The sequence below is a fragment of the Delphinus delphis genome, chromosome 10 (genome assembly GCF_949987515.2).
Source record: "Delphinus delphis chromosome 10, mDelDel1.2, whole genome shotgun sequence".
NCBI classification, from domain to species: Eukaryota; Metazoa; Chordata; class Mammalia; order Artiodactyla; family Delphinidae; genus Delphinus; species Delphinus delphis.
In genome coordinates, this window is record NC_082692.2 from 51,576,753 (window position 1) to 51,603,124 (window position 26,372).

A 26,372-nucleotide genomic window follows, 5' to 3' on the forward strand; every position below is an offset into this window, starting at 1 on the left:
ACTACCCAAAGGGATCTACAGATTCAATGCAATCCCTAGCAAAATCTCAGTGGCAGTTTTTGGGGGCTTTTTTGCGGTACGCAGGCCTCTCACTGCTGTGGACTCTCCCGCCGCAGAGCACAGGCTCCGGACGCGCAGGCTCAGCAGCCACGGCTCACAGGCCCAGCTGCTCCACAGCATGTGGGATCCTCCCAGACCGGGACACGAACCCGTGTCCCCTGCATCAGCAGGCGGACTCCCAACCACTGCGCCACCAGGGAAGCCCTCAGTGGCAGTTTTTGCAGAAACAGAAAATTCATCCTAAAATTCATGTGGACTCTCGAGGGACCCCGAATAGCCAAATAATTTTGAAAAAGAAAAACAAAGTTGAAGGACTCGCACTTCTGATTTCAAAACATATTACAAAGCTATAGTAATCAAAACAGTGTGGTGCTGGCACAAAGAAAGTGGATCAATGAAGTAGAACAGAGAGCCCATACAGTATATCGTTCTGTATATGATCATATGATCTTTAACAAAGGTGTCAAAATTACTCAGTAGGAAAAGGAGAGTCTCTTCAACAAATGGTGTTGGGAAAATTGGATATCCACATGCAAAAGAATGAAGCTAGGCCCGTATCTTACAATATGCAAAAATTAACTCAAAATTAGATTAAATATCTAAACATAAGACCTAAAACTATAAAACTCCAGAAGATGACATAGGAGAAAAGCTTCATGACATTGGACTTGGCAGTGATTTCTTGAATATGACACCAAAAGCACAGGCAACAAAAGCAAAAACAGACAAATGGGACAACATCTAATTTTAAAGCTTTTGTGCATCAAAGGACACCATCAACAGAGTGGAAAGGCAGCCAAAGGAATGGGAGAAAATATCTGAACCACTTCCTGTCCAAAGTCTTCATCTACAGTCCTGCAGTCAAGGCCACCAGACATGCCCAGACCTGCTCCCAGAAGCTGGCCCATCGTCACACAAAACTCCCAAGGCACATTCCCTTTGCCTTTTTTTTTTAAATAAATTTATTTTATTTATTTATTTTTGGCTGTGTTGGGTCTTCGTTGCTGCGCACAGGCTTTCTCTAGTTGCGGCGAGCGGGGGCTACTCTTCTTTGCGGTGCACAGGCTTCTCATTTTGGTGGCTTCTCTCGTTGTGGAGCACGGGCTCTAGGCACGCAGGCTCAGTAGTTGTGGCACACGGGCTCAGTTGCTCCACGGCATATGGGATCTTCCCGGACCAGGGATCGAACCTGTGTCCCCTGCATTGGCAGGCGGATTCTTAACCACTGTGCCACCAGGGAAGCCCCCCCGTTGCCTTCTTTATTCAACAAATGTTTCACAGATAATTTTAAAACAAGCATCACCATAATTCTAGATAACAGAATTTATAAGTTGTATGTTTAAAAGTGATTATAAATGATAATTCATTCTAATTTTCCTATGTTGCAGTCAGAGAGAACAAGCAATATGCTTCTCACTTCATCTCATTTACAGATGAAAAAAAAAAAAGTTTGACATCCATATAAAATGAAACAACTAGACAGGGAAGGGATTAAAAACACAAATCTCCAAGCCTTTGGTTGAATGGTCTTTCCATAAGCTGCAAATATGGTGGCATTACCTAGTTTAATGGACAGTTGCTCCCAGGCACTAACAATTCCCACCAGCTTCACTATAGCTAACGTCCGGAATTGTCTAAGAATCATTTTACCACACCTGGGGTATCTTCCAAACCAGAGTGGATGACGTAGGCAGGATGGCTGCCTCAGTGGCCACTTGAGAAGATTAGAGGTTAAGGCAAACTGGGTAATTTTTATTAGATACATACTACATTGGGCCAGGAAGTATATACTGCATGCCCCACAGCCTTTTTAAAAAATAAGCCAAACAAATTTTTGCTAACTTGTTAACAAAGTTCCAAATTTACAGAGAAGTTACAAAGATACAAAGAACTATTTATTACTAAAGATCTAGTAACATTTCACCACAGTTGCTTTATCATTTTCTCTCGTTCTCTCTATATACGCACACACATTTTTCCTGAACCACATGAGAGTAAGTTGCCAAAATAATGCCCCTTTATCCCCATATACTTCAGCGTACAAATATTAAAATCAAATAATTAACGTGGATACAGTACTGTTAGTTATAGACTGCATACTGTCAATGTCATTTACAGGAAAAAATCAGATCACAAGTTATATTTGGTTGTTACAAAATGTACACTTTGAAGTGTTAAAAGGGAATTTACAGTTTCAAACTAAGAAAGCAAAAATAAAGACGGAAACAAAACAAAAAACACTAAAAATACCAATAACTGCTACAATGCTGGAAAGGAAAAGGAAGCAAGCCTTTAGATAAACAGAAATTCAGACAATTCCATGACACGGATAACTGTGATTTAGTCTCTTCCAAGTTAGGTTATGCTTTGCTTTTGTTCAAAAAATGACTTCGCCCAGACTTAAACTTGATTTCACAAGTTTAGTCCTGTTTCTTTGACACAAAGATTTTCTAAAGTATCTTTATGTCAATCCTATCTTGTTATTCAATGTGAGGAAAAATATAGAGAGTTTTGGCTTTTAATACTCTTTTCCTGAATTTCAGCTGACCCCAAAGGAATCACGAAAACTGACGTTCAACAAAAAAAATTTCAGTTACAGGAAACTCCAGATTAACTAAGTGACTACAATAGTGTTACAATGCACTTCGGGGCAAGGTATCAAATGGAGACCTCACAAAAAGAAAAAGGCATACATTAGGCGAATAAAAATGACCGCAAAGATTGTTGCTACTACAGAAAGTGACAAAATATGAAATGCCACATATATAATAAGTATGCAACAACGCTCTCTCAACAGCACTAGCAACACAAATTGCTTTTTGTCCTGTTCCACGTTTTGGGACCAATACACGAAATGAGTCAGCTGGAACAGGCATACAGAAAAGCTCTGTGCTGAGCGGTTAGCCAAAGGGGTCGGGAGGCCCATTTTTAAGGTATTAGTAATAGGGTGGAACTCAGCTACACGAGAATCCCAACAGCAAAATGGATTCAAAACATTTTAGCCAAAGTCCACACTCTGAGCTTCATGACCTGGGAGTTCTCCATGTCAATCAAGATTCATCTGTCAGTGCTTCCAAACAGTCACAGGGCCCCTCAGCCAGCCCTTGGAGCCCGAGTGAAGACAGGACAGTACAGTAAGAAAAGATATGACTAAGAACTACAGGAGGCAAGAGGCAAGGCTGTGAAAGCTCTAAACATACAGCCCAAAAACAGTGCCTGTTTCTGACCAGGGAAAACCCACCAAACATCAACTACTCACAGAAGGAGATTCTGCCCAGGGGAAGGCTACAAAATCACTAATTACAACACAGGGGCCCTTCTTGGGGAAGGCCAGGGCTGAAGAGAGAGTGACTGAGGGATAAAACAGAGCAATGATTACCTTGCAGTGGAATGAACTGCTGGTTTACCCTGAGGCAAAGCCCTCAGTGATCTTATCTATAAAATGAGGGGGTAGAAGATCTCCAAGTTCCTTCCCGGGTAATGGAAAGAAAACATGCTCCAGAGTCAGACAGATCCTGGCTCCATATCTGACTAACTGGGCAACTTAGGTCACTCTATGCCTCAGTTTCTTCATCTGTAAAACAGAGATTCCACCTGCATCAGTTAGGGTTAGATTTGGCTGCGAATAGTGACTTAAAAAAAAAGCTTATTCCCCCAATCATAGAAAAGTCCAGAAGATGGCAGCCCAGGATTTGTGAGATGGCTCGGATCAACAAAGTCATCAGAGGCATCTTCTGCCCTGATAGCCTTCATCCCAGTCACCTAAAGACTCAAGACGACTGCTGGGGGACTTCCCTGGGTGGTCCAGTGGGTAAGACTCCGTGCTCCCAATGCAGGGGGCCAGGGTTCAATCCCTGGTCAGGGAACTAGATCCCACATACATGCTGCGACTTACGAGCCCGCCTGCCACAACAAAGGACCACACATGCCGCAACTAAAGGAGCCGGCGAACCGCAACTCAGAAGCCCACATGCTGCAACTAAGGAGTGCGCCTGCCACAACTAAGACCCAGCGCAACCAAATAAATAAAATGAATATTTTAAAAAATGGAGGACCTGCCATGACTCCAGGAATCTATTAAAAAAAAAAAGACGACTGCTGGAATTCCAGCCATCACGTCTGTATTCCAGTTTCGGCCACATGTCTATATTCCAATAAGGAAAAAGGGGGAAAGGTACAAAGAAGGTTCCAGGAAACTACTATGTGACCACTCTGCTTGTAACCAGAATACAATCGCATGGCCATCCCTAGCTGCGAGGGGGGAATGAGGGGTGCAAATATAGTTTTATCTAGGTCAAAGCACATATCCAGATTAAAACTGGGGTTCTATGACTATAGAAGAAGGGGAGACTGGATAAATCTGCAACACCTCTCATCCCATGTTAAGGATTAAATTGTAAATGTAAAGTGTCCGATGCTCCCTGGGCCCACAAATGTATCCCTTCCCCTCTGGCAGTGCTGACATTTTATGACCTGTGGTCTCCACTGGCTTGTGATGTCCTTCGGGAAACAGGCTTTTCCAGCCTGGTCTATCTTTTACTGCCTAGTCTCTGGCCACAGCCCCTGTACCACCTGCATTCCAGCCATACCAAACTACCTCCCTCCTTCCATGCCTCCCAACCTTTGTACTCACAGAGCTTCTACCAGGGAAGCTCTCCCCAAGCCCTGGGCTGCACGATGAACCCCCTAGACATCCTAGGTCTCCCCTCACCTGCCACTTCCCCTCTATCCCCACCAGGTAGGGCTCTCCCCAGGTGCTTCCTCTCGGGTAGCATCACCCCCCCACACCCCACCCCACCCCGTATCATAAGTGCTTTCTATGGGCCACGCCCTGTTCTAAGCCCTTTACACACAGCTTTGAAGCTGATCCCAACAACCCTATGACACAGACACTATAACACCCCCATTTTACAGATGAAGAAACCGGGGCACAGAGAGGTAAACTAGATGGTCCACGGCCACACAGGTTGTAAACAGCAGAGCCAGGATGCAAGCACAGGCTGTTGGACTGCAGAATCCATACCCTCTGCCACCACATGAGGCTGCCTTGACTCCCTGATTGAGGGGTCTGCATGTCATTTCAGACCAGGGATGGTCAAACCACAGCCCACAGGCTAAATCCAGCCCACCACCTGTTTCTGTAGATGAAGTTTTACTGAACACAGACACACCCAGTTGTTTACAATGGGAGAGTTGAGAAGTTGCCATAGAGACCGCAGAGCCCACAGAGCCAGATATTAACTGTCTGACCCTTTATAGGAAAAGTCGGCCACCCCTGTTTCAGGCTGTCAGCTCCATAAGGCAGGGTCTGCACTGTGCTCTTCTGACCCCCACATCTCTCAGTGCATTTGTTTATTTGTTTTTAATTGAAGTATAGTTGATTTACAATGTTGTATTAGTTTCTGGTGTACAGCAAAGTGATTCAGTTATACATGTACATTTCATTTTCATATCCTTTTTTATTATGGTTTATTATAGAATATTGAATATAGTTCCCTGTGTTATACAGCAGGACCTCAGTGTTTATCTATTTTATATATAATATTCAATAGTCTGTATCTGTTTATCTCAAACTCCTAATTTATCCCTCCCCATCCCCTTTTCTCTTTGGTAACCATAAGTTTGTTTTCTATGCCTGTGAGTATATTCAGTTTTGTAAATAAGCCCATTTGTATCAATTTTTAGACTCCACGTGTGATACCATAGATTTGTCTTTCTCTGTCTGACTTGCTTCACTTAGTAGGATCATCTCTATGTCGATCCACGTTGCTGCAAGTGGCATTATTTCATTCTTTCTCAGGGCTGAGTAATATTCCATTGTGTGTGTGTGTGTATGTACCACATCTTTTTTATCCATTTATCTGCCAATGAACACTTAGGTTGCTTCCATGTCTAGTGCTGTAATGAACACTGGGGTGCATGTATCTTTTTGAACTAGAGTTTTCTCCAGAAATACTGCACGGCGTTTGGTATACACATAAAAGGTGCTCAACAAGTACACGGGGTGTGAACATCCATCAGGCCTAATTACACGTAGAGAGCAGTGTGTTTGGGGGCTGATGCTGCCAACTCATGCAGGGATTGGAAAGTCTCCCAACTGAACAACCAAAGGGCCCAGAAAAACCACCGTGGTGGCGTTCCCGGCACTGTTCACAGCCCATCACAGTTCTGACGGAGTGACCACTGCAGCGACGTACCTGTTGCCTGATCCACTTAACTCCCCCCGAACAAGGGGCTGACAGAGAGCCCCAGACCCTCGCACACTCAGGAGAACCTGAATCCCACGGCTTCCTCGGTGGTTCCCAATATCTGCTCGTGGCTCACCAGCCACATGACCGGCACTGCAGATAAACACAACACATCCTGGAAAACAGTTACTAAACACTGAGGTCGGTCGTCTTTCAACTTGTTACATTTTCATCAAAATATTTCTAGAAAGGGACCAAACCACACAGAAACAGAAATAGTCCCTTAAAAACTACTGCACAACGTGAAAAAGTTATTCACGGCTCAAATGCCTTCTCCGACCTTCAAAGAACAGGCTTGTGTACCACATTTCCTGACTGTATCGTTATTATTATTATTATTATTTTTTTATGGATGCATTGGGTCTTCGTTGCCGCGCGAGGGCTTTCTCTAGTTGGCGAGCGGGGGCTACTCTTCATTACAGTGCGCAGGCTTCTCACTGCGGTGGCTTCTCTTGTCTCGGAGCATGGGCTCTAGGCGTGCGCGGGCTTCAGTAGTTGTGGCATGTGGGCTCAGTAGTTGTGGCTTGCAGGCTCTAGAGCACAGGCTCAGTGGTTGCGGCGCACAGGCTTAGTTGCTCCGAGGCATGTGGGATCTTCCCAGAGCAGGGCTCGAACCCATGTCTCCTTCACTGGCAGGTGGATTCTTAACCACTGTGCCACCAGGGAAGCCCTGTATCATTATTCTTGATAACATTACACAAGGCACAAATAAAGCACTTTCTTTCTGGTCTGTGACCATATCCAATGGAGTCTGGGTTATCAAAACCAAATTCTGGATGCTTTTCTTTCTAATTCTGTCTTGGCCAGGCCCGAAATCCCATCAGGAGTCGCCCAGAGGAAATGTGCAAAACACCTCCCATATTTCTGGCACAATCATCTCAATCCTGCTTTTAGGACACAAAGGCCCTCATCTCTCCTTTCCTCCCAGGGTTCTCAAACAGCTGTCCACTGGAGCACACCCTGCCGGGCCAGAGGCTGGGCAGCCAATGGAGACCAGCGTCCGCTACACAAATCAAACCATTTGTCACCTGGGGCCCTGAGTGGGGGAGGAAGGGCTGAGAAATAGCTGCATACTGGCTACGGCTGGGTCAGCAATGACCACCAACTCACCCCCAGGTTCCACGAAGTCACCCACTGGTCTGTTTAAAATACCAGACTCCCAGCAAACAAACTACTGCGTGCTAGGCACTGTGCCAGGCGCGATGCATGCAGGAGCTCACAGCAACGCTATGAGGCTGGCCTCATGCACAGATGAGGAAACCAGGGTCCAAAGAAGTAAGTGACTTGTAAAGGTCATGCAGCAAAAACGAGGCAAAGCTGGACCCGCAAGGGGGTCTAAGCACGTCACCAGCCTGTGCTCCTGCAGGCTGTCCCCTCAGGAGCAAGGCAATTCCACGAGAAGGAGGCAGTCCCAGCTTCCAAAAGCTCCCCAGGTGGCAACACAGAAGGTGGCCGGGATGGAGAGCAACGCACTCATTTACACACTGATGGTGAGCAGTGAGAAACGGTCCAGCCACTCTAACAGTTTCTACATGCACCTCTCTTAGGACCCTACAATTCCAACCCCAGTGTTGACCCAAGAGAAATAAAGCTTATGTCCATACACAGACTTGTACACAAACAGCAGCTTTATTTGTCATAGCCAAAAACTAGAAACCACCCAAACGTCCACCTACAGGTATATCAATAAACAAACTGTGGTATAACCACAAATGCACTATGACTCAACAACAGAAAGAAACGCAGTATAAACTACTGACAGGGGCGGCAACGTGGACGCATCTCAGAATATCTTCCTGAACTAAACAAATCAGACTCCGAAAAGGATATACTGTATGGTTCTATCTACATGAAACCCAAAGAGACAAAACAAATTCATGGTGATAAAAATCAGAAACAGATTGCGGGGAAAGGGGAATGGACTGGAAAGAAGCACAAGGAAACTTCCTGGGGGGTGGAAATGTTCTGTACCTTTTGGAGCAGTGGTTACATGGTATAAACAAGTATCAAAATTCAAACAGAACACCTAAGACCTGTTTTTGTATGTTAATTATAACTTTAAAAAGAAGTCCTTGGACTAATGAGTCATTCTGATGATAAAATGGAAAACAATTTCCCTCACAATATTACCTACCTAATATTTGCCCAAGGGGTCTGTCTAGCAAACAAAGATGAATGAGACCACCGATGCTTCCTAACAAGCCCATTATAGTCATGACAGCAACCTGCGCCCTTCCATGGGAGAGATGGCTGTCACCATGGCAACTGGTGGAAGGCAGGAAAGGTGGATGGGGAAGGGAGCTGGTGAGCTAAAGAACCACCTTAGAATTATGACTGTTGGGATGCAATACCCCCCACCACCAAGATGTCCACATCCTAATCCCGGGAACCTGTGACTGTTACCTTACACAGCAAAGTTTTTGGCATATGGAAGATTGATAAAATTCAGGATTTTGAAATGGAGGGATTATCTAGGTGGGCCCTAAATGCATTCATAGGAGTCCTTCTAACAGGGAAGCAGAGGGAGATTTGACACACACAGAGGAGAAGGCAACATGAAGACAGGCAGAAACTGGAGTGATGCGGTTACGAGCCAAGGAACGCTGGCAGCCACCAGAAGCTGGAAGAAGCAAGAAGCAATCTTCCCTTAGAGTATCCGGTGGGAGCACGGTCCTGCCAACACCTTGATTTCGACCCAGTGAACCTGATTTCGGATTTCTGCCCTCCACAACTATGAGAAAATAACTTCCTGTTGTTTAAAGCTACTAAGTTTGTGGTCATTTTTCTTAACAGCCATAAGAAAACTAATACAGACTGGAAGCCTTAAAGCTGTATTGCTGGGCTTCCCTGGTGGCGCAGTGGTTGAGAGTCCGCCTGCCGATGCAGGGGACACGGGTTCGTGCCCCGGTCCGGGAAGATCCCACATGCCACGGAGCGGCTGGGCCCGTGAGCCATGGCCGCTGAGCCTGAGCGTCCGGAGCCTGTGCTCCGCAACGGGAGAGGCCACAGCAGTGAGAGGCCCGCGTACCGAAAAAAAAAAAAAAAAGCTGTATTGCTTCTGCCAGCAGTCTACATTCCCCCAGTATCAACTCAAACTCCTAAGAAATTAATTTATTAATTTCAAATTAATAAAAGGTTTTTTTCTCTTGAAAGAAAACATCAGAGAACATCTCATTACCATGGGTTAGGCAAAGATTTCCAAAACAAGACTCAAAAAGAACCAAACATAAAGGGAAAACATTGAAAATGTGACATTAAAATTAAGATTTTATGTTTACCAAGACACTAGTAAGTGATGAACTCACAAACCATACAGTGAAAGAAGATAGCTGCCTTCTCTAATATGCACTGCCTGTGTGCATGTGTACACAGACCCATCAGTGAACTTGTATGCAGAAAAGAACTTTTACAAGTCAATACGAAAAAGGCAGATACCCCAATATATAAATAGACAAAGGACTTAAACAGCACCTTACAAAACATGACATCCAAATGGCCAATAGATACATGAAAAGACGCTAAACTTCATTAGTCTTCAGGGAAGGCAAATCAAAACCACACAATGAAATACCACCACACACCCACCAGACTGGCGACGATGAAAACAACAGACGATGTCAAGTGTGCAAGAGTCTGTGGAACAGCTGGAACTCACACATTTCTGGTGGAGTATTAACAGACACAACCACTCTGCAAAACTCTCTGGCAATATCTCATTAGGAGGACATTTGCAATATCTTCACTCCTAGGTATCCACCCACAGAAAGGCATACATATTATTTCCCAAAACTATTCGTATGGGCCGAAAACTGGGAAGAACTCAAATGTCTATCTGCATCTGCAATAGATATAAACATATTTAGTATATTCACACAATGGAACACCAAACAGTAGTGGAAATAAACAGACCACAACATGGATGGGGCTCTCAAACATAACGTTAAGAGAAAGAAGCCAGATACAGAAGATCACATCCTGTATGATATGAAATTCAAAAAAAGGCCTAACTAATCTATGGTACTAGAAAACAGAATAGTGGAGCCCTCTGGGGGGGTTGAGGGGATGACTGCAAGGGATGGGGTTGGGGGCTGCGCTTTCTTGATCTGGGTGTGCTCTGTGTACGAAAAGTCATTGAATTATGTACGCTTATGAGTTGTGTACTTTTCTGAATGTATGTTAGACTTCAAATTTACCCTCAAAAACTCAGTTATTCAGAGATTATGTGAAAAGGTGTGGGCAGCTTTCCTTTTTCTCAATAACGTTTTCGAACCTCAAAATGGATGCAAGTTCACCTGAGGGGGAAAAAATAATGGAAAAAAGAGAAGAGAAGAAAATAAAAATCACCCACAATCCCACCAACCAAGGAAAACTGTGGTAACCATTTGGTGTAAATCTCCTCAAATACATGTACGTTTTAAAAGCAGGGGAGAGCTCCCCTGGTGGCGCAGTGGTTAAGAATCCGCCTGCCAATGAAAGGGACACGGGTTTGAGCCCTGGCCCGGGAAGATCCCACATGCCGCGGGGCAACTAAGCCCATGCGCCACAACTACTGAGCCTGCGCTCTAGAGACCGCACAACTGCTGAGCCCATGTGCCACAACTACTGAAGCCGGCATGCCTAGAGCCCGTGCTCTGCAGCAAGAGAAGCCATGACAATGAGAAGCCTGAGCACTGCAACAAAGAGTAGCCCCCACTCACCACAACTAGAGAAAGCCTGCACACAGCAAGGAAGACCCAACACAACCAGAAATTAAAAAACAAATAAATAAATAATTTTTTAAAAAAAGAAATAAAAGGTGGGGGAGGGGACTTCCCTGGTGGTGCTGTGGTTAAGACTCCGTGCTCCCAATGCAGGGGGCCCAGGTTCGATCCCTGGTCAGGGAACTAGATTCCAAATGCATGCCGCAACTAAGAGTTTTCATGCCACAACCAAGGAGCCCATGTGCTACAACTAAGGAGCCTGCCTGCCACAACTAAGGAGCCTGCCTGCCACAACTAAGGAGCCCGCCTGCCACAACTAAGGCCTGGTGCAACCAAATAGATAAATAAATTTTAAAATAATAATAATAAAATAATTAAAAGGTGGGGAAGAGAGGATCCTGCAGGGAGTGCAGCAGGTTATAACATATACAATGTATTACATGTATTGTGCATATTACATATATTATATGTAATATGCAGTTTTGTAACCTAAGCAACCTCCCCTTTATTATTATTGTCAACGAAACGATCTAGTGTCCCTAAACTATTTGAGTGCAGCCTCAGAACAATCTGACAACCCGGACAGCAAGATGTGCAAAACCTTCCAAAGTACACAGAGGCAAGAACGTTAAACCAGAGCAGTGATTTTCATCCCTAGTATCACCACCAATTACCTCTAAAACTACTGGAATACTCAAAAACCATTCATTTTAATGCAGTATGATTTTTAAAGTTAATATATGCCCCTACTGGCTTTGCTAAATGGGCCAGGTGGCCCCAAAATCCTGGGAAATCATGGCTGGAGGCTAAACACTACCTTCTCAAAGTATGTTAACGCAGATAAAGACAAAAGCAAGCCCTGGAAATCTAGTTCCTAAAGGTCTACCCTGGGTGGGTTGTGGTGGGTCTGAAGTCAGGGTGGGCATGTCTGCTGACCCAGAAGACAAAGACTGATGGTTGCAGACAGCAGGGCAAATAATAAACATACTAACTCAAGGACAAGGCTATGAGCAGGTAGAGAACTAAGAATTGTAACAGTAGCAAACACTGGCCAAAACAGAACTAAGTCCTGGTTTGATTTCTTCTCTGTCATGCATTCCTTTGCTTACTCATTCAATAATACTTGCTGAACCTTTATTATATGCCACACGCTGTTCTAGGCACTGGCGGTATAGCAGTGAACAAGACAGGCGAAATTATTCTCTGTCCTCAGGGAGCTAACACCTAGTGCAGAAAGACAAAAGAGTAAAATACGGAGCATGTCAGCTGGCGGTTAAGTGTTTAGGAGGAAAAGCAAGGAAGGGAGATGGGGATTAGAGGCTGGAAGAGGGAGTAAGTCACTTCCCACAGAGATGTAAATGTCTAGTTCCAAGTTTTAAATGATCTCTCTCCTCTCAAAGAACTCTAGGATAATTACGTTAATGGAGTCCCAGAGTCATCCCAGCATTCAAAAAACAGACCAAGAATTTTATGGACCAGAAAGGGTCCATTTACCATGGGGCAAACTGAAGATCTAATAATAGCTCCCACTTCTCAGGATCCTGAACTATTCTCAGCCCCTTATACACCGGTGTCTTCATTTAATCCCCACACTGAACTAATGAGAAGCATAGGGGTAACACCATCTTCGACATTTAACAGATGGGAAAACGAAAGCCCAGTGCAATTAGGGAACTGGCCCAAGGTAACCGGTGTGCTAAATGCTGACGTCAGGACACTGCTCTAACTTTCCAAATAAATGTCCATTGGTGGCCTGAGGTTTTCTTTTGCCAACACTCATCTTCCTTACCCTATTCAAGATTTGCTTTTCAGTGTTTTACTGAGTTCTCACAACCCCACCAATCACCTGAAAAAGAATCAGAAGCTGGTTCCATTTTTTTTTTTTTTGGCCGTGCAGCTTGTGGGATCCTAGTTCCCCAAACTGGGATTGAACTTAGGCCCCCCCGCAGTGGAATCATAGAGTCCTAACCACTGGACCACACCTACCTCTTTCTGAAATTGTATTCATTTGTTTAGAGGCATTTACTCTTTAACGCCATCTTACAAATCTCTACCATGCTGTAATGTCTGAGATATTTTCTTTAAAGAACTATAATAATGGATTATAGAAACTCCTTAATGGGTATTCCCTCCCCTCCCCTCCCCACTTGCCCCAGCTCTGATTACCTCACACTTTCTCAGCCAATGAGAGAGCCAAGTGTCCTGGACATGCTCTCCTGGGCGTGTCCCACCTGTGTAGTTTTCCCTCCTGTCACCTCTGTTTATGTCATTTATTTTGTGTTCTGGCCACACCACCTTCCTCAGGGCATGGGGATGAGAATGAGAGTGCTACAAATAAGGCAGAATATGACACCGAATGGTAAAATATAAGCTTTACAGCAACTTGAGGGCGTGCAAGCAGACACCAGAGTAAAGTGGTGACTAGGGGGCGACTGGTGTGAAGCCCTAGGAGCCGGTGGAGGATGTTATCAACAGCGTGGCAGCCTAGGAACACTCACCAAGGACTTCGAGCCTGGAGATTTCTCATTAACTGCAGGCAATTTGAAAAGAACTGCAAAGGAACACACCATGAGGCCCCCAAATGCAGGGAGCTTGACCCAGCCCACCAACTTGCACCAAGGCAATTCCCTGGACTGGGGAAGGGTGGGCTCCTTCCACTTCTGAATCCTGCGACCCCTCCACTACTTGATGAGAAGATGCCCATGTGTTTTAAACACTGGAGTAGCTCCAGAGTAGCTGGAATGGTGCCTCTGAATAATTAAATGGACAAATGAATATATTCTCAAAGTTTCTGTCTTTGTCCTCCTCCCTCTTCCTTTTCACTGATCCAGATCTTCCTTTATAAGACCCCTTGAGAAGAAAGTATGCAGTCACAGCCATCACAGATTTTCTCCGGATCACTAAATGGACCCTTGGCCACAGATGTGGGAATCAAAACCTGACACTGAGACATTAACCATTAGAAAGAGACAATGCTTTTGGAGTCAGTAGTAGACTTCAAAACCAGTGCATCTACTATGATGAGAACAAACATTGGCAGGCAGCTATAAACCACAGTAAACAAACTCAATAAAGATGAGACCTCAGCAGCACACACAATACATTTCACCTGTGTGGCCTGCAATCAAGTACGTGTTGTTGTTGTTGTTGTTATTATTATTATCATTATTATAAATTTTGCCTCTTCTCAATCTGGCCTTCAACCTAAATACTCCAGTAGATTTAGATACACAAACGCATGAGTTACTCCAATTCCCCCTAAATCCACTCCAAAGAACAAATCCTTTAATATACATTGCAGGTAAAATGCCATCCCCAAGTGAAATAACAGTAATCCAGGGTAAAAGCTCTGTTGGTCTCATAAGCTACTTGGGAGAAAAAGCATTAAAGGTGACTGTCCAACACACAAACCAAATGCTATCACCAGCAAGGCATGGCGAGGTGCCATTAACAACGCAATTACCAGGAACTGAAATCAGATTCAGCCCTCTCATCTGTCTCCTCTCGGCACTCGACCCATCCTTTCAGCTCTCCAAGAACTGAAGGGGAAAAGGGAGAGCCAAGAGCAGACACTGGGGCTATTTTAAGAAATAAAAGGATTCAAAAGTTAAGGTGCAACTTCCACTAACACAGTAGCAGATCTCCAAGGAAACCCCCGTCAAAGTTCTCTGTCTATAATATCAACTCAGGTTCCATAGGTAGGATGGAACCCTCCATCTTCCTCTTAGTTGAGTTTCATGTAAATAACTGCCTGCTGTTTCGGCCGTAAACAATCTGAAACTTACAAAGGGAGAGAGGACCAAGTACTCTACTAACCAGCGGAGAGAAGCAAGAGTTCCCAGGGTGTGATTCAAATGTCACAAGCATCCTTAAGAACCCCAAGTTCTAATATCCAAGGGCTATTAAGGACCAGACACAAGATCTCATCAACAACGTCTCCAAAAAGCCCCATTCTCCTTGCATGGATATTTGTATTTTCCTTTGACTTGCTTTTGAAAAACAAAGTTTAAAAATGTCAGCTGCAGTACCCCATCTGCTCCTTTCAAGTGTTCCTCACTATTCTCACTACTCAGTCCACACAGCACCGCGACCCCTTCCCTTGACACCCATCCTTCCACGTGTCCATAACTAGGCTTCCCAACTGTGAGGGTAGAGTGAGCGGGGAACTTCAAAAAACACCTAAAGGGGGAAAATAATAATAATAATTTAAATAGCGACCTGCCATTTCGAAAGGGGAGAGAGTGTCAAAGGAAAACAAAAAACAAAAAAACCCCTAAACTTCCGTCGCAGAGATTGGAGGTTCCCGGCCACCAACTGGGCAGGGGGCTAGCATGCGCGCCGGAAGCCGCCGAGGATAAGTGGTTGGTTTCTGGTGGTGGTGGTGTCTTTAAACGACAAAGTTTTAAATGAACTATGATATGGGGAGAATTGCTGTGATGGGACCAGATGTACTAGCTCTTTCAACCTGGCGTCAAGCACGCCCCCTCTGCCTCCCGTCCTCAGCCATTCTCCAGGAGTACGGGAAACCGCTAGCAGTCAGGGCCCGGGGACCAGCGCGCTCGCCCGCCCGCCGCTCCAGTCCCAGCAGGAGCCAGGGCTCTCCCTCCCTCCCCGCCACTGCGATGCGGTCCCAGGGTGGGGTGGCGGCGCGCTGAGGGGAGCGGGGACCTGGGAAGGGCCCGGGTGCCGAGGCGGCCCCGGCTCGCCGGCGGCCCGATCGCGCGCACACACTCACACTCACAACAAGCGGCGCGCAGGGAGGGGCGGGCGGGCGGCCGGCGCGTTACCTGTTCTGCCAGCCCTGGAGGAGGTTGGTGTATTTGCTGAGCACGCCCTCGAGCGCCGGCTCCCTCCGCCGGCCGCTTCCCCCGCACGGGCTAGCGGCCACCGAGCCCGGGCTACTGCGGCTGCCCCCGCCGCCGAGACCCGCGGCCGCCGACCGACCGGAGACCCCCCGGCCCGCTAGGGAGCAGGAGGGCGAGGAGCCCGCCGAAGTGGCGCGGCTGCTGCTGCGGCTGCTGCTGTTGCTGCCCCCGCCGCCGTCTGCGCCCTGGGCCGCCCTCTCCATGGTTCGCGCGTGCCTGGGACGCGGGTGCCCGCAGCGGTGGCGACCCCGGCGCTGGAGCTCCTGGCGCGGCGGCGGCTACAGCTCCGGGCACCCGGGCCGCGCGTGGCTGCTCCAAATCCCCGGGAAACGCCTGACTCATACAGGAGGAAGAGGAGGAGGAGGCAAAGAAGAGCTGGGAAGGAAGCCAACGGGGCTGGATGCAGCTGCGGCCGCCCCTCCTCCGGCCGCGGCCCGGGCCCCGGCCCCTCCCTCCGCACTAGTTTCCCCGGCAAGTTCGGAGCGGGTGGCCGGTTCGGCAAGCCCTCCTCCGGTTCCTCCTTTGCTTTCCAGTCCCTGCGGCCGCTCAGGCCCAGGGCTCGGGGCGCTCCCAGCGCCAATGCGCAGGGTGGGCACGCCCGGAATCCACACCCTGCCGCCCCCTCTCGGATGGGAAGGTGCGAAAGGGAATCTCCGCGCAACACTCCCCAACCCCCACCCACCTCGGGACCCGGAGGGAGGGGCGGTCCCACCCACCGGGTCCACCCGGATATGGACCCGCCGGGCCTAGCGCCGGCTCACGCGCACACTCTTCTCCGTCTTCCGCACTGAGCCTGGCCCGGACACACGTACACGGTCACCTGGACATCGACCTCACTGGCCGAGCCAAGAAACAGGGCAGGGAGGTTCTCCGGGCTCTCCTGTGCGTCTGGGAGGGGAGGGCAGAGAGCGCTCCCGGGGCATTTTCAGCCAGCGGAGTTATGGCACAGTGGACACCAGAGCCGGGACCAGAGGCAAGAGAACTCGGGTTCCTGCGAGTGCCTCCTTAAATTGAGCGTCCTAGGCGCCGCACTGCCTTCACCCTAATCCCCACCCTGATGGACACAGGTAAACCTGTCAAATCCAACCCTACCTGGTGTTATCAGACAGCACGAAGCACCTGGGAACCAGAGGCTCCGAAATGGGTAAGACTGCACTTAAGGCAGGAGAAATCACAGATACTTACAAACAGAGCGAAGTATTCTATTGGCTGTAACTTCTGCTCCCCCCCCCCCACCTCCACCACCACCACCACCCCCGCCCCAAGGTACACGGAGCTGCAGCTGGGTTTCTAAATCTAAAGTTGTTTTTGCTCTTCCGCAGAAGTAGATGGGTTACACTTTCTCCACTGCACTCATCATTTTTGTGCATATAAATATCCAATGCAATCTGGAAGTTTCCAAAATTACCTGGAAAATAGCTTTGAGGACCTCACACTCTCCCCAACACACACACAAGAAAACAAAAACAAATATTGATAGATGATCCCCATCTACAAACCCATAAAGCAGATAAATAATTCAACAGTTAAAAAATTACCAAATGAAATAGAGTCGGCTTTCATGGGGACAGTTCCCCCAGCCCGACTCCTTTCTAGCTCCATATCCTTCCAGGAAGCTTTCAGAGGTGGGTTAGCTCTAGAAATTTTCATGGAGAAGCTTCTGGAGCTGATGAGAGTTGGTTGTGCCCTGAATAAATTACAATTCCAAGTACCCACACAGTGTAAAAAGAGAAAAATTCTCAAGAGACTGCATGGTAGAAAAGACCAACTTCGAAGCCAGACGGAGCTGAGTTCTAATCTATGACCTTGATACCTCTTATAGCCTTAGTTTTCTCACCTGCAAAATGGGACTGATGATACTACTGGCTGGGATGAACTATGTGAGAATGTTTATTTGTTCAAAATACTTACCGCCTCTTCCCCTGGGAGGACTGTTCTCCCTCCACATGACCCTCAGGCTCGGCCATGGATTTCTTTTGGCCAGTGGACTGTGAACAGATATAATAGATGCTATGTCCAAACGTAAGTCTAAGATTCATCACACGGTTCTACCATCTTTCTCTTCCTTCTGCCAGGTGAGCAGCATGTCTCAGATCAGGGCTGTCCTTCAGCTTGGGTCCTGGAGTGAGAAGACGTGTGACAGAGCTGAAGCCAGTTAGCCTTGGCCATGCCACATGCACAAAATCTTTGCCGCTGAGATTTTAGGAACCATTTTGTCCCACAGCATAACTTTCCTTGAGCCAGCTGGTCAGTGTGTGAGCGATCTTGAAGCCCTTCATTGGCATGAGGACTGGGAGGTGGGCACATACTGAACAATAACCGTCAGTCGTTATATGCCCACACAGCACCCCTCGTGGGGGCCTGCCACCTGCGGGTCCGGCTAAAAGTGGGAGGTGCCATCATCTTATTTCATATTATCGAACCTCTACCACCTACCCAGCCCACCTGTGACTTCTCACCTTGGACTAAAAAACTGAGACCCTTGAGATAGTCTAGTTGAAGGGGAGAGGGGCTACACTGAAAGGACTAGTCAAGGTCAGAGTGCTAGTCTGTTCAGCTTGCTGTAACAGAATACCACAGACTGGGAGCCTGTAAGCAACAAAAATTTCTCTCTCACAGATCTGGAGGCTGGAAGTCCAAGATCATGGTGCCGGCATGTTCAGGTTCTGGTGAGAACCCTCTTCCAAGCCTCAGACTTCTCACTGTGTCCTCATGTGGCAGAAGGGTCTTGGGAGCTCTGTGGGGTCTCTTTTATAAGAGCACTAACCCCACCCTCATGAACTAAGCACCTCTCAAAGGCCCCACCTCCTAATACCATCACATTGGGCATTAGGATTTCAACATAGGAATTGGGTGGATATTGATAAAGGATTCAAAACCCTCTGCCAAAAAGAAGAAAAAAAATTTTTTCCAATGCATTGTGGCCTTGTATTACTTCATATAATGCTTTAATTACTCTTGCAGACAGTGTAGGAATTTTATAGGGAAAGTGAGTAATTTGATCAAGTCACAAAAAAAAACAAATGAGATATCATAACTCTAATTTTCCTGCATCCCAGTCATGGTAGTAATTTATGTCAAATACACTTATGTAGAACATGATTGGGGGAGTTTCTCAGAAACTGTGGTTGACAAATATTCAGACCATAGAAGCCAGGGTGGAGCGAGAGCAAGCCAGCTGTGTGGGATCAGAAATGGCCAAAGAGGTAAGTCAGTAGCAAGAGGTGCATGGAGCAGATGTGCTGCAAGAAGAGGCAAGACCATGACAGAGAGAGGAGCACACATGTCCCCACTCTTCCCCGCCTCTTCACCAGGCTTGTGCTTCTCACCCATAGAATTGAGTTTTTTTGTTGTTGTTTTTGTTTGTTTTTTTAATTGAAGTATAGTCAATTTGCAATGTTGTGTTAGTTTCAGGTGTACAGCAAAGTGATTCAGTTATATATATATATATACTTTTTCTTTTCCATTATGGTTTATTACAGGATATTGAATATAGTTCCCTGTGCTATACAATAAGACCTTGTTGTTTATCTATTTTGTATATAGTAGTTTGTATCTGCTAATCCCAAACTCCTAATTTATCCCTCCCCCACCCCCTCTCCCCTTTGGTAGCCATAAGTTTTTTATGTCTGTGAGTCTGTTTCTGTTTCATAAATAGGTTCATTTGTATCATATTTTAGATTCCACATATAAGTGATATCATATGATGTTTGTCTTTCTCTGTCTGACTTACCTCACTTAGTAATAATAATCTCTAGGTCCATCAATGTTGCTGCAAATGGCATTATTTTATTCTTTTTATGGCTGAGTAATATTCCATGGTATATCTGTACCACATCTTCATCCATTCATCTGTTAATGGACATTTAGGTTGCTTCCATGTCTTGGCTATTGTAAATAGTGCTGCTGTGAACATTGGGGTGCATGTATCTTTTCGAATTAGAGTTTTCTCCAGAAATATGCCCAGGAGTGGGATTGCTGGATCACTGGAGTTTTCAATTTAAAGTCACTTTTTCTAGAAAGCTTTCCTTGACCCACTGTAGAATAGCAAGTGAAGAAAAGATATCTGCAGAATTCTCTTCATGTTGGAAAAACAATTTGAGAACAAAAGACATAATAATTTCGCAAAAATATTTGCAAAACATACATGCCCAAAACAAGGACTTATTTCCTTAACTCACCCAGATTGCATAAATCATTAAGAAAAATACAAGTGTAAGTAGAATAACTGAAAATCTAACAGCCATCTTGGACCATGTGAAGACTTTGTGAGTGGAAGCCATGCATAATTGGCGCAAAAGGACAAACACACCACACCTCTTCAAATAATGGGCAGAAACAGTCACCCCGAGTAGGGAGCTGACTACCACAGTTTCTCCACATGCACCCAGAGAGCTGGTCTGGAGTTTCCAGTAACTGTTTCCGGAACCCCCTCTTCTAGCTGGGACTGTCATTCTTGTCAACGGCACATAAAGTCATAAGAGGATGTTCATGGACCAGCAAGAGTAAATAGTACTAGAAATTAACACAACATTGTAAATCAACTATACTTCAATAAAATAATTTTTTTTATTTTTGTGTTCTGAATTCACAGCATTTTATTTATTTTTATTTATTTATTTTACATTTTTGGCTGCATTGGGTCTTTGCTGCGCGCAGGCTTTCTCTAGTTGCAGCGAGTGGGGGCTACTCTTTGTTGCGGTGTGCAGGTTCTCATTGCAGTGGTTTCCCTTGTTGCAGAGCACAGGCTCTAGGCACGTGGGCTTCAGTAGTTGTGGCACGCAGGCTCAGTAGTTGTGGCTCGCGGGCTCTAGAGCACAGGCTCAGTAGTTGTGGTGCACGGGCTTAATTGCTCTGCGGCATCTGGGATCTTCCCAGACCAGGGCTCGAACACCCGTCCCCTGCATTGGCACGCAGATTCTTAACCACTGCGCCACCAGGGAAGTCCCAAAATAAATTTTAGAAAAAGTAATTAGTCACTGACATGGTTGGCCAGATGCCATACATGAAGCCACAAGTGGAGAGAAGTTTGTCACAAGCAGATCACCCTCTGTTTCAACTTGGTCACATTTGTGTTAGAAACAACTGATCTAATGTGTTCTCCATCCCAAATAATAACAATCATAGCTAATATTTATTGAGCACTTACTATGTACCAGGCACTATGCCAAGTGTTTTATACATAGTAACTCGTTTAATCTTTACAACAACCACATGAGCTGTGTACTGTTCCTGTTCCTATTTTACAGGTGGAGAAAAACTGAATCAAAGAGATGTTCAGCAAAAATAGGGCAAGATGTAAAAAATTTTATTCTTGTTCTACAAGGAGAAATAGAAATTTATTTTAGGGCTTCCCTGATGGCGCAGTGGTTAAGAATCCTCCTGCCAATGCAGGGGACACAGGTTCGAGCCCTGGTCCGGGAAGATCCCACATGCCGTGGAGCAACTAAGCCCGTGCGCCGCAACTACTGAGCCTGCACTCTAGAGCCCACGAGCCACAACTACTGAGCCCGCGTGCCACAACTACTGAAGCCCGTGTGCCTAGAGCCTGTGCTCTGCAACGAAGCGAAGCCACCACAGTGAGAAGCCCGCAACAAAGACCCCCTCTTGCTGCAACTAGAGAAAGCCTGCGCAGCAACGAAGACCCAACACAGCCAAAAATAAATAAATAAATTTACTAAAAAAAAAAATTTTTATTTCAAAAAAAAAATTAAGCAACATCCCCTGTATAATGGAAAAGGGCCTAAAAAAGAAATATATGTATATACATACACATATATGTATAACCGAATCACTTTGCTGTACACCTGAAACTAACACAACATTGTAAATCAACTATATTTCAATAAAAATTTTTTTAAATAAAAAAAATTTTAAGGAGCGTCCCTGGCAGTCCAGTAGTTAAGACTCTATGCTTTCAATGCAGGGGCATGGGTTCGATCCCTGGTCAGGGAACTAAGATCCCACATGCCACACAGTGCAGCCAAAAAATTTTTTCTTAATTAAATATATTTATAATATCTGGCTTAAACCACTTTAAAAAAAAAAAGCAGCCTCCCCCCCAAACCCTGCTGGAGCTAGATTTTAAACTCAGGCAGTTTGGCTAGTGAGCCTGAGTTCTTTACCACTAAACTATTCCACTTGCTTCATAATGGATTCAGTCTTCTTTCTTCTACTTAATGAAACCACTGAAAGTACAGCTCAGTGCCTGGAATTCCATTTCTTGTTACACTTTTGTTCATGTAGGAATTGATTCTCCCATCACCACTGGGAGAGAAGCAGGGCAGGAGCTTGGGCCCCTAGCATCCAGCCACAGGGCCTGCACGCCATAATCCTCAATAAATGTTTATTGTTTGATGAATGAAGTGAAGTTTTACTGGGGAAGAAACAGAAACTCAGAAAAGAGAAGCCAATACTAAACCTGAACTCAGGTCTTCTGACGCCAAGTCCAATGTTCTTACAAATTCACTGCCTGGACTTCAGCAGCAGTATATACTCGCAACTTTACCAGCCGCTGGGAAGATGGAAACACCACAGTGGGAGTAGGGACAGCCCATCACCCTGTGAACTAGCAGCTCCATCAGGACCGCCCTGGGGGTTATATCCAGGAAAATCAAATTACTGCAATGGTCATAAGCAACTTCGCAATACAGCCATATATACATTATATTGACATTTTTCCAAAATGGAAATTATGTCATGTTTTGATGATTAATTTATTTAAATGGATGATCATTTGTAAAGATTCATATACACAAAGATACAATGTACAATAGAAAGTGAAATATATTTGTAACACCTCCCCAGAGGAAACCACTGTTAATAAGTTATGTGTATGTTCTTCCAGACATTTTTCTATGCAGAAATATAGTTACAGATTATCTTATTCAAAAACAGGTTCAGGGCTTCCCTGGTGGCACAGTGGTTGAGGGTCCGCCTACCGATGCAGGGGATACGGGTTCGTGCCCCGGTCCGGGAAGATCCCACGTGCCGCGGAGCGGCTGGGCCCGTGAGCCATGGCCGCTGGGCCTGCGCGTCCGGAGCCTGTGCTCCGCGACGGGAGGGGCCACAGCAGTGAGAGGCCTGCGTACCGCAAAAAAAAAAAAAAAAAAAAAGACCTCAAAAGGAATCAAAAACTAAAAGGTGAAACAAAAATATTCACTTTTAAAAGAAAGCATAGGAGAAATCTTTATGAACTGGGGTTAGGAAAACAGAGTACCTCTTGTGAAGAGGGAAGTTTGACTGGGAGGCAAAACCAAGGGTTTGGAGAGGGAGCCAAGGACCACGGGAGAATTATTCCCAGGTCTTGAGATGCAATCAAGGGACACGAAAGAGGATTACAACTTGTTGACTGGATTTTAGAATCACCGTGGACCACTGATTCCTTCCTGCTTCCCATTTCCCCCTTTTTGAACAGGAATATCAGAGCGGCTATCCTGTGTCTGTGTCTGTTGACCACTGTCTGTTGACGGGGGGAGGGGGCAGACAGCCTTTCTTCAGTTTCACAGGTTGCAGGAATGAACTCAAGGAGCTGATCTTAAATAGCTACCCCTGAGCATCCTCTCCTCTCCTGGACTCAGCTTAGAGGACGTGATTCTGACTTCAAGCTGGTGTAGTGATGGGAGGAGACTCTTAGGGGCCCTTGAGTGGACGACTGTGTTTTGCATGTGGGAGGGATATAAATAATTTGTGGCCAGACTATAGTGGTTTCAATGATATGTCTACAAATTCTGTGATACTTTCTCAAGAGATGGAGCTTAATTCCTCTCCCCTTGAGTGTGGAATAGACTTGGTGACCCACTTCTAGTGAAGAGAACATTGGCAGAAGTAATGAGACATCATGTCCAAGGTTATGTTATAAAAAGACAATGGTTTCTGTCTTAGGTGAATGTTCTGTCTGTTTCTGTCTCTCATCATTTGCACTAGGGAAGCCAGCTGCCATGTCATAAGGACACCCAGGCAGCCTACAGAGAGGAATTAAAGCATGCCAGCCACTATGTGAGTCATCTTGGAGGCAGGTTTTCAGAGGCCAGCTGACCGCCACATGAGGGACCTTGGAAGCACGTCCACCCCAGTCAAGCCTCAGGATGACTGCAGCCCTGACAGACAGCTTGGCTGCAACCTCATGAGAGACCCTGAGGCAGAACCACCCAGCTAAGCTGCTTCCAGATTCCCAACCTTCAGAAACTGTGAGACAGTAAGTGTTTCTGTTTTAAGCCACTAAATTTGGGATAATTTTTTACTCAGCAGTAATTAACTAATACAGATGGCTACCTTGAAAGTTGTCATTTTGTAATTTTTATCTTTTTGTTTCCTTTTCACTACCCTTGACCAAATTTTCATATCCTGAAGATATGAAGCAGGGAAAATAAAATAACTCAGGGCAGGTTAAAATAAAAATGATATATCAGGCGCTAGCCTGGTGGCGCAGTGGTTGAGAGTCCACCTGCCGATGCAGGGGACGCGGGTTCGTGCCCCGGTCCGGGAAGATCCCACATGCCGCGGAGCGGCTGGGCCCGTGAGCCATGGCCACTGAGCCTGCGCGTCCAGAGCCTGTGCTCCACAATGGGAGAGGCCACAACAGTGAGTGGCTCGTGTGCCACAAAAAAAAAAAAAAAAAAAAAGATATATCAATGTAGTATTGACAAAAGCATAGACACATAGAAAAATGGAAGAGAATAGAAAATCTAGAAATAGTTCTACAGAATAGCCAATTGACTTTTGATAGAAGTGCAAACACAATTCAATGGAGCTTTCTGTATTAGTTTCCTGTTTCTGCTGTAAACTAGTACCATAAACTTGGTGGCTTAAAACAATACAAATTTATTATCTTACAGTTCTGGCAGTCAGAAATTCAAAAATGGGTCTTACAGGCTATAATCAAAGTATTAGCAGGCAGTACAGTATTTTTTCTGAAGGCTCTAGGGGAGAGACAGTTTCCTGCCTTCTCCAGCTTCTAGGGGCACCTGCATCCCTTGGCTCATGGCCCCTCCAGCAATGGCATCACCCCAACCTCTGCTTCTGTCGTTTCATTTCCTTCCGATTCTGACCCTCCTGTGTCCCTCTTACAAGAATTCTTGTGATTACATTGAGCCTACCTGGGTGATCTTTTCAACAAATGATGCTAGAACAACTGGACATTCATATGCAAAAAAAAAAATAAGAACCTTACCTACACCTTATACAAAAATTAACTCAAAATGAATCATAAACCAAAATGTGGAAGGTAAAACTCTTAAACTTTAGGAAGAAAACAGGAGAAAGCTTTATGAACTTGGATTAGGGAAATAGTTCTCAGATACTACAACAAAAGCATAATATATTGTTAAAAATTGAAAATTTGACATTATCAAAATTTAAAAATTTTTGCTCTGCAAAGACACTGACAAGAGAATGAAAAGACAAGCCATAGGCTGAGGAAAATATTTACAAGTCACGTACCTGACAAAGGACTTGTCCCCAGAATATGTAAAGAACTCTAAAAATGTAGAACTAAGAAAATAAACAGCCTTATTTTTTTAATGGTGGAAGTTTTAAATAATCATCAAATGTGATATACAGATGACAAATAAGTACATGAAGAGATGCTCAACATCTTTAGTCATTGGGGAAATACAAATTAAAACTACAATGATATACTACATACCTATTGGTATGGCTAAACACACACACACACACACACACACACACACACCACAAAAAACTAATGATACCACGTGCTAGTGAAGACTTAGAGTAACTGGAACGCTTATACATTGCTGGCGAGAATGCAAACTAGGACGGCCACTTTGGGAAACTTTTTGGCAGTTTTTTCTAAAGTTAAACATACACTTACCAAGTGAATAAGACAGAGAAACACAAAGACTATGATTTCACTCATATGTGTAGTAAAAGAAATTTTCACATATGGAGATATAAGAAGTCATTCTGGCTTATACATGAATGCACTTGAATTTCATGCTAAAACAGTCTGTTTGTGGCTTATCAAACATACATTGTACATCTCCTTTAATTATTAAGGAAAAGGGCACATTGACCAGAAGTCAAGAATGTCCACGTTAAAAATAAAGATTAGGGGCTTCCCTGGTGGCACAGTGGTTGTGAGTCCGCCTGCCGGTGCAGGGGACGCGGGTTCGTGCCCCGGTCCGGGAGGATCCCACGTGCCGCGGAGCAGCTGGGCCCGTGAGCCATGGCCGCTGAGCCTGCGCGTCCGGAGCCTGTGCTCCACAACGGGAGAGGCCACAACAGTGAGAGGCCTGCGTACCGCAAGAAAAAAATAAAAAATAAAAAAAATAAAGATGAAATGCCTCCCTTCGTGGGACACCAATGTTGGTCCTCCTCTGGCAATAAGACTCCCTTCCCAGGTGCCAAGGCCATGCTGACTTGCTGTGTACATGCTGATCTATTTTTTGAAACCTTGAAGGAATGTTTCCCTGACTTGTTTGATGTTCTTTGTTCTGACAAGACATAAAACTGTGCAGCGTCTGTCTTCAGGGCTA

At 45.4% G+C, this 26,372-nt stretch overlaps 1 protein-coding gene across 3 annotated transcripts in view; it reads right to left on the reverse strand.

The window, feature by feature from the left end:
• Nucleotides 1-16,650, reverse strand: part of OSBPL10 (oxysterol binding protein like 10) — a 284,923-nt gene extending 268,273 nt beyond the window's left edge. For 2 of the 3 annotated variants that reach the window (XM_060022091.2, XM_060022090.2), the window contains exon 1: nt 15,796-16,525. In XM_060022091.2, coding sequence (XP_059878074.1) covers nt 15,796-16,076 — 281 coding nt within the window. In that variant the 5' untranslated portion in view covers nt 16,077-16,525. Of the gene's footprint in view, nt 1-15,795; nt 16,526-16,589 lie in introns of those variants that run through there. The other variant, XM_060022092.1, reaches the window with a different exon arrangement.
• Between the last annotated feature and the right edge of the window lie 9,722 nt (nt 16,651-26,372).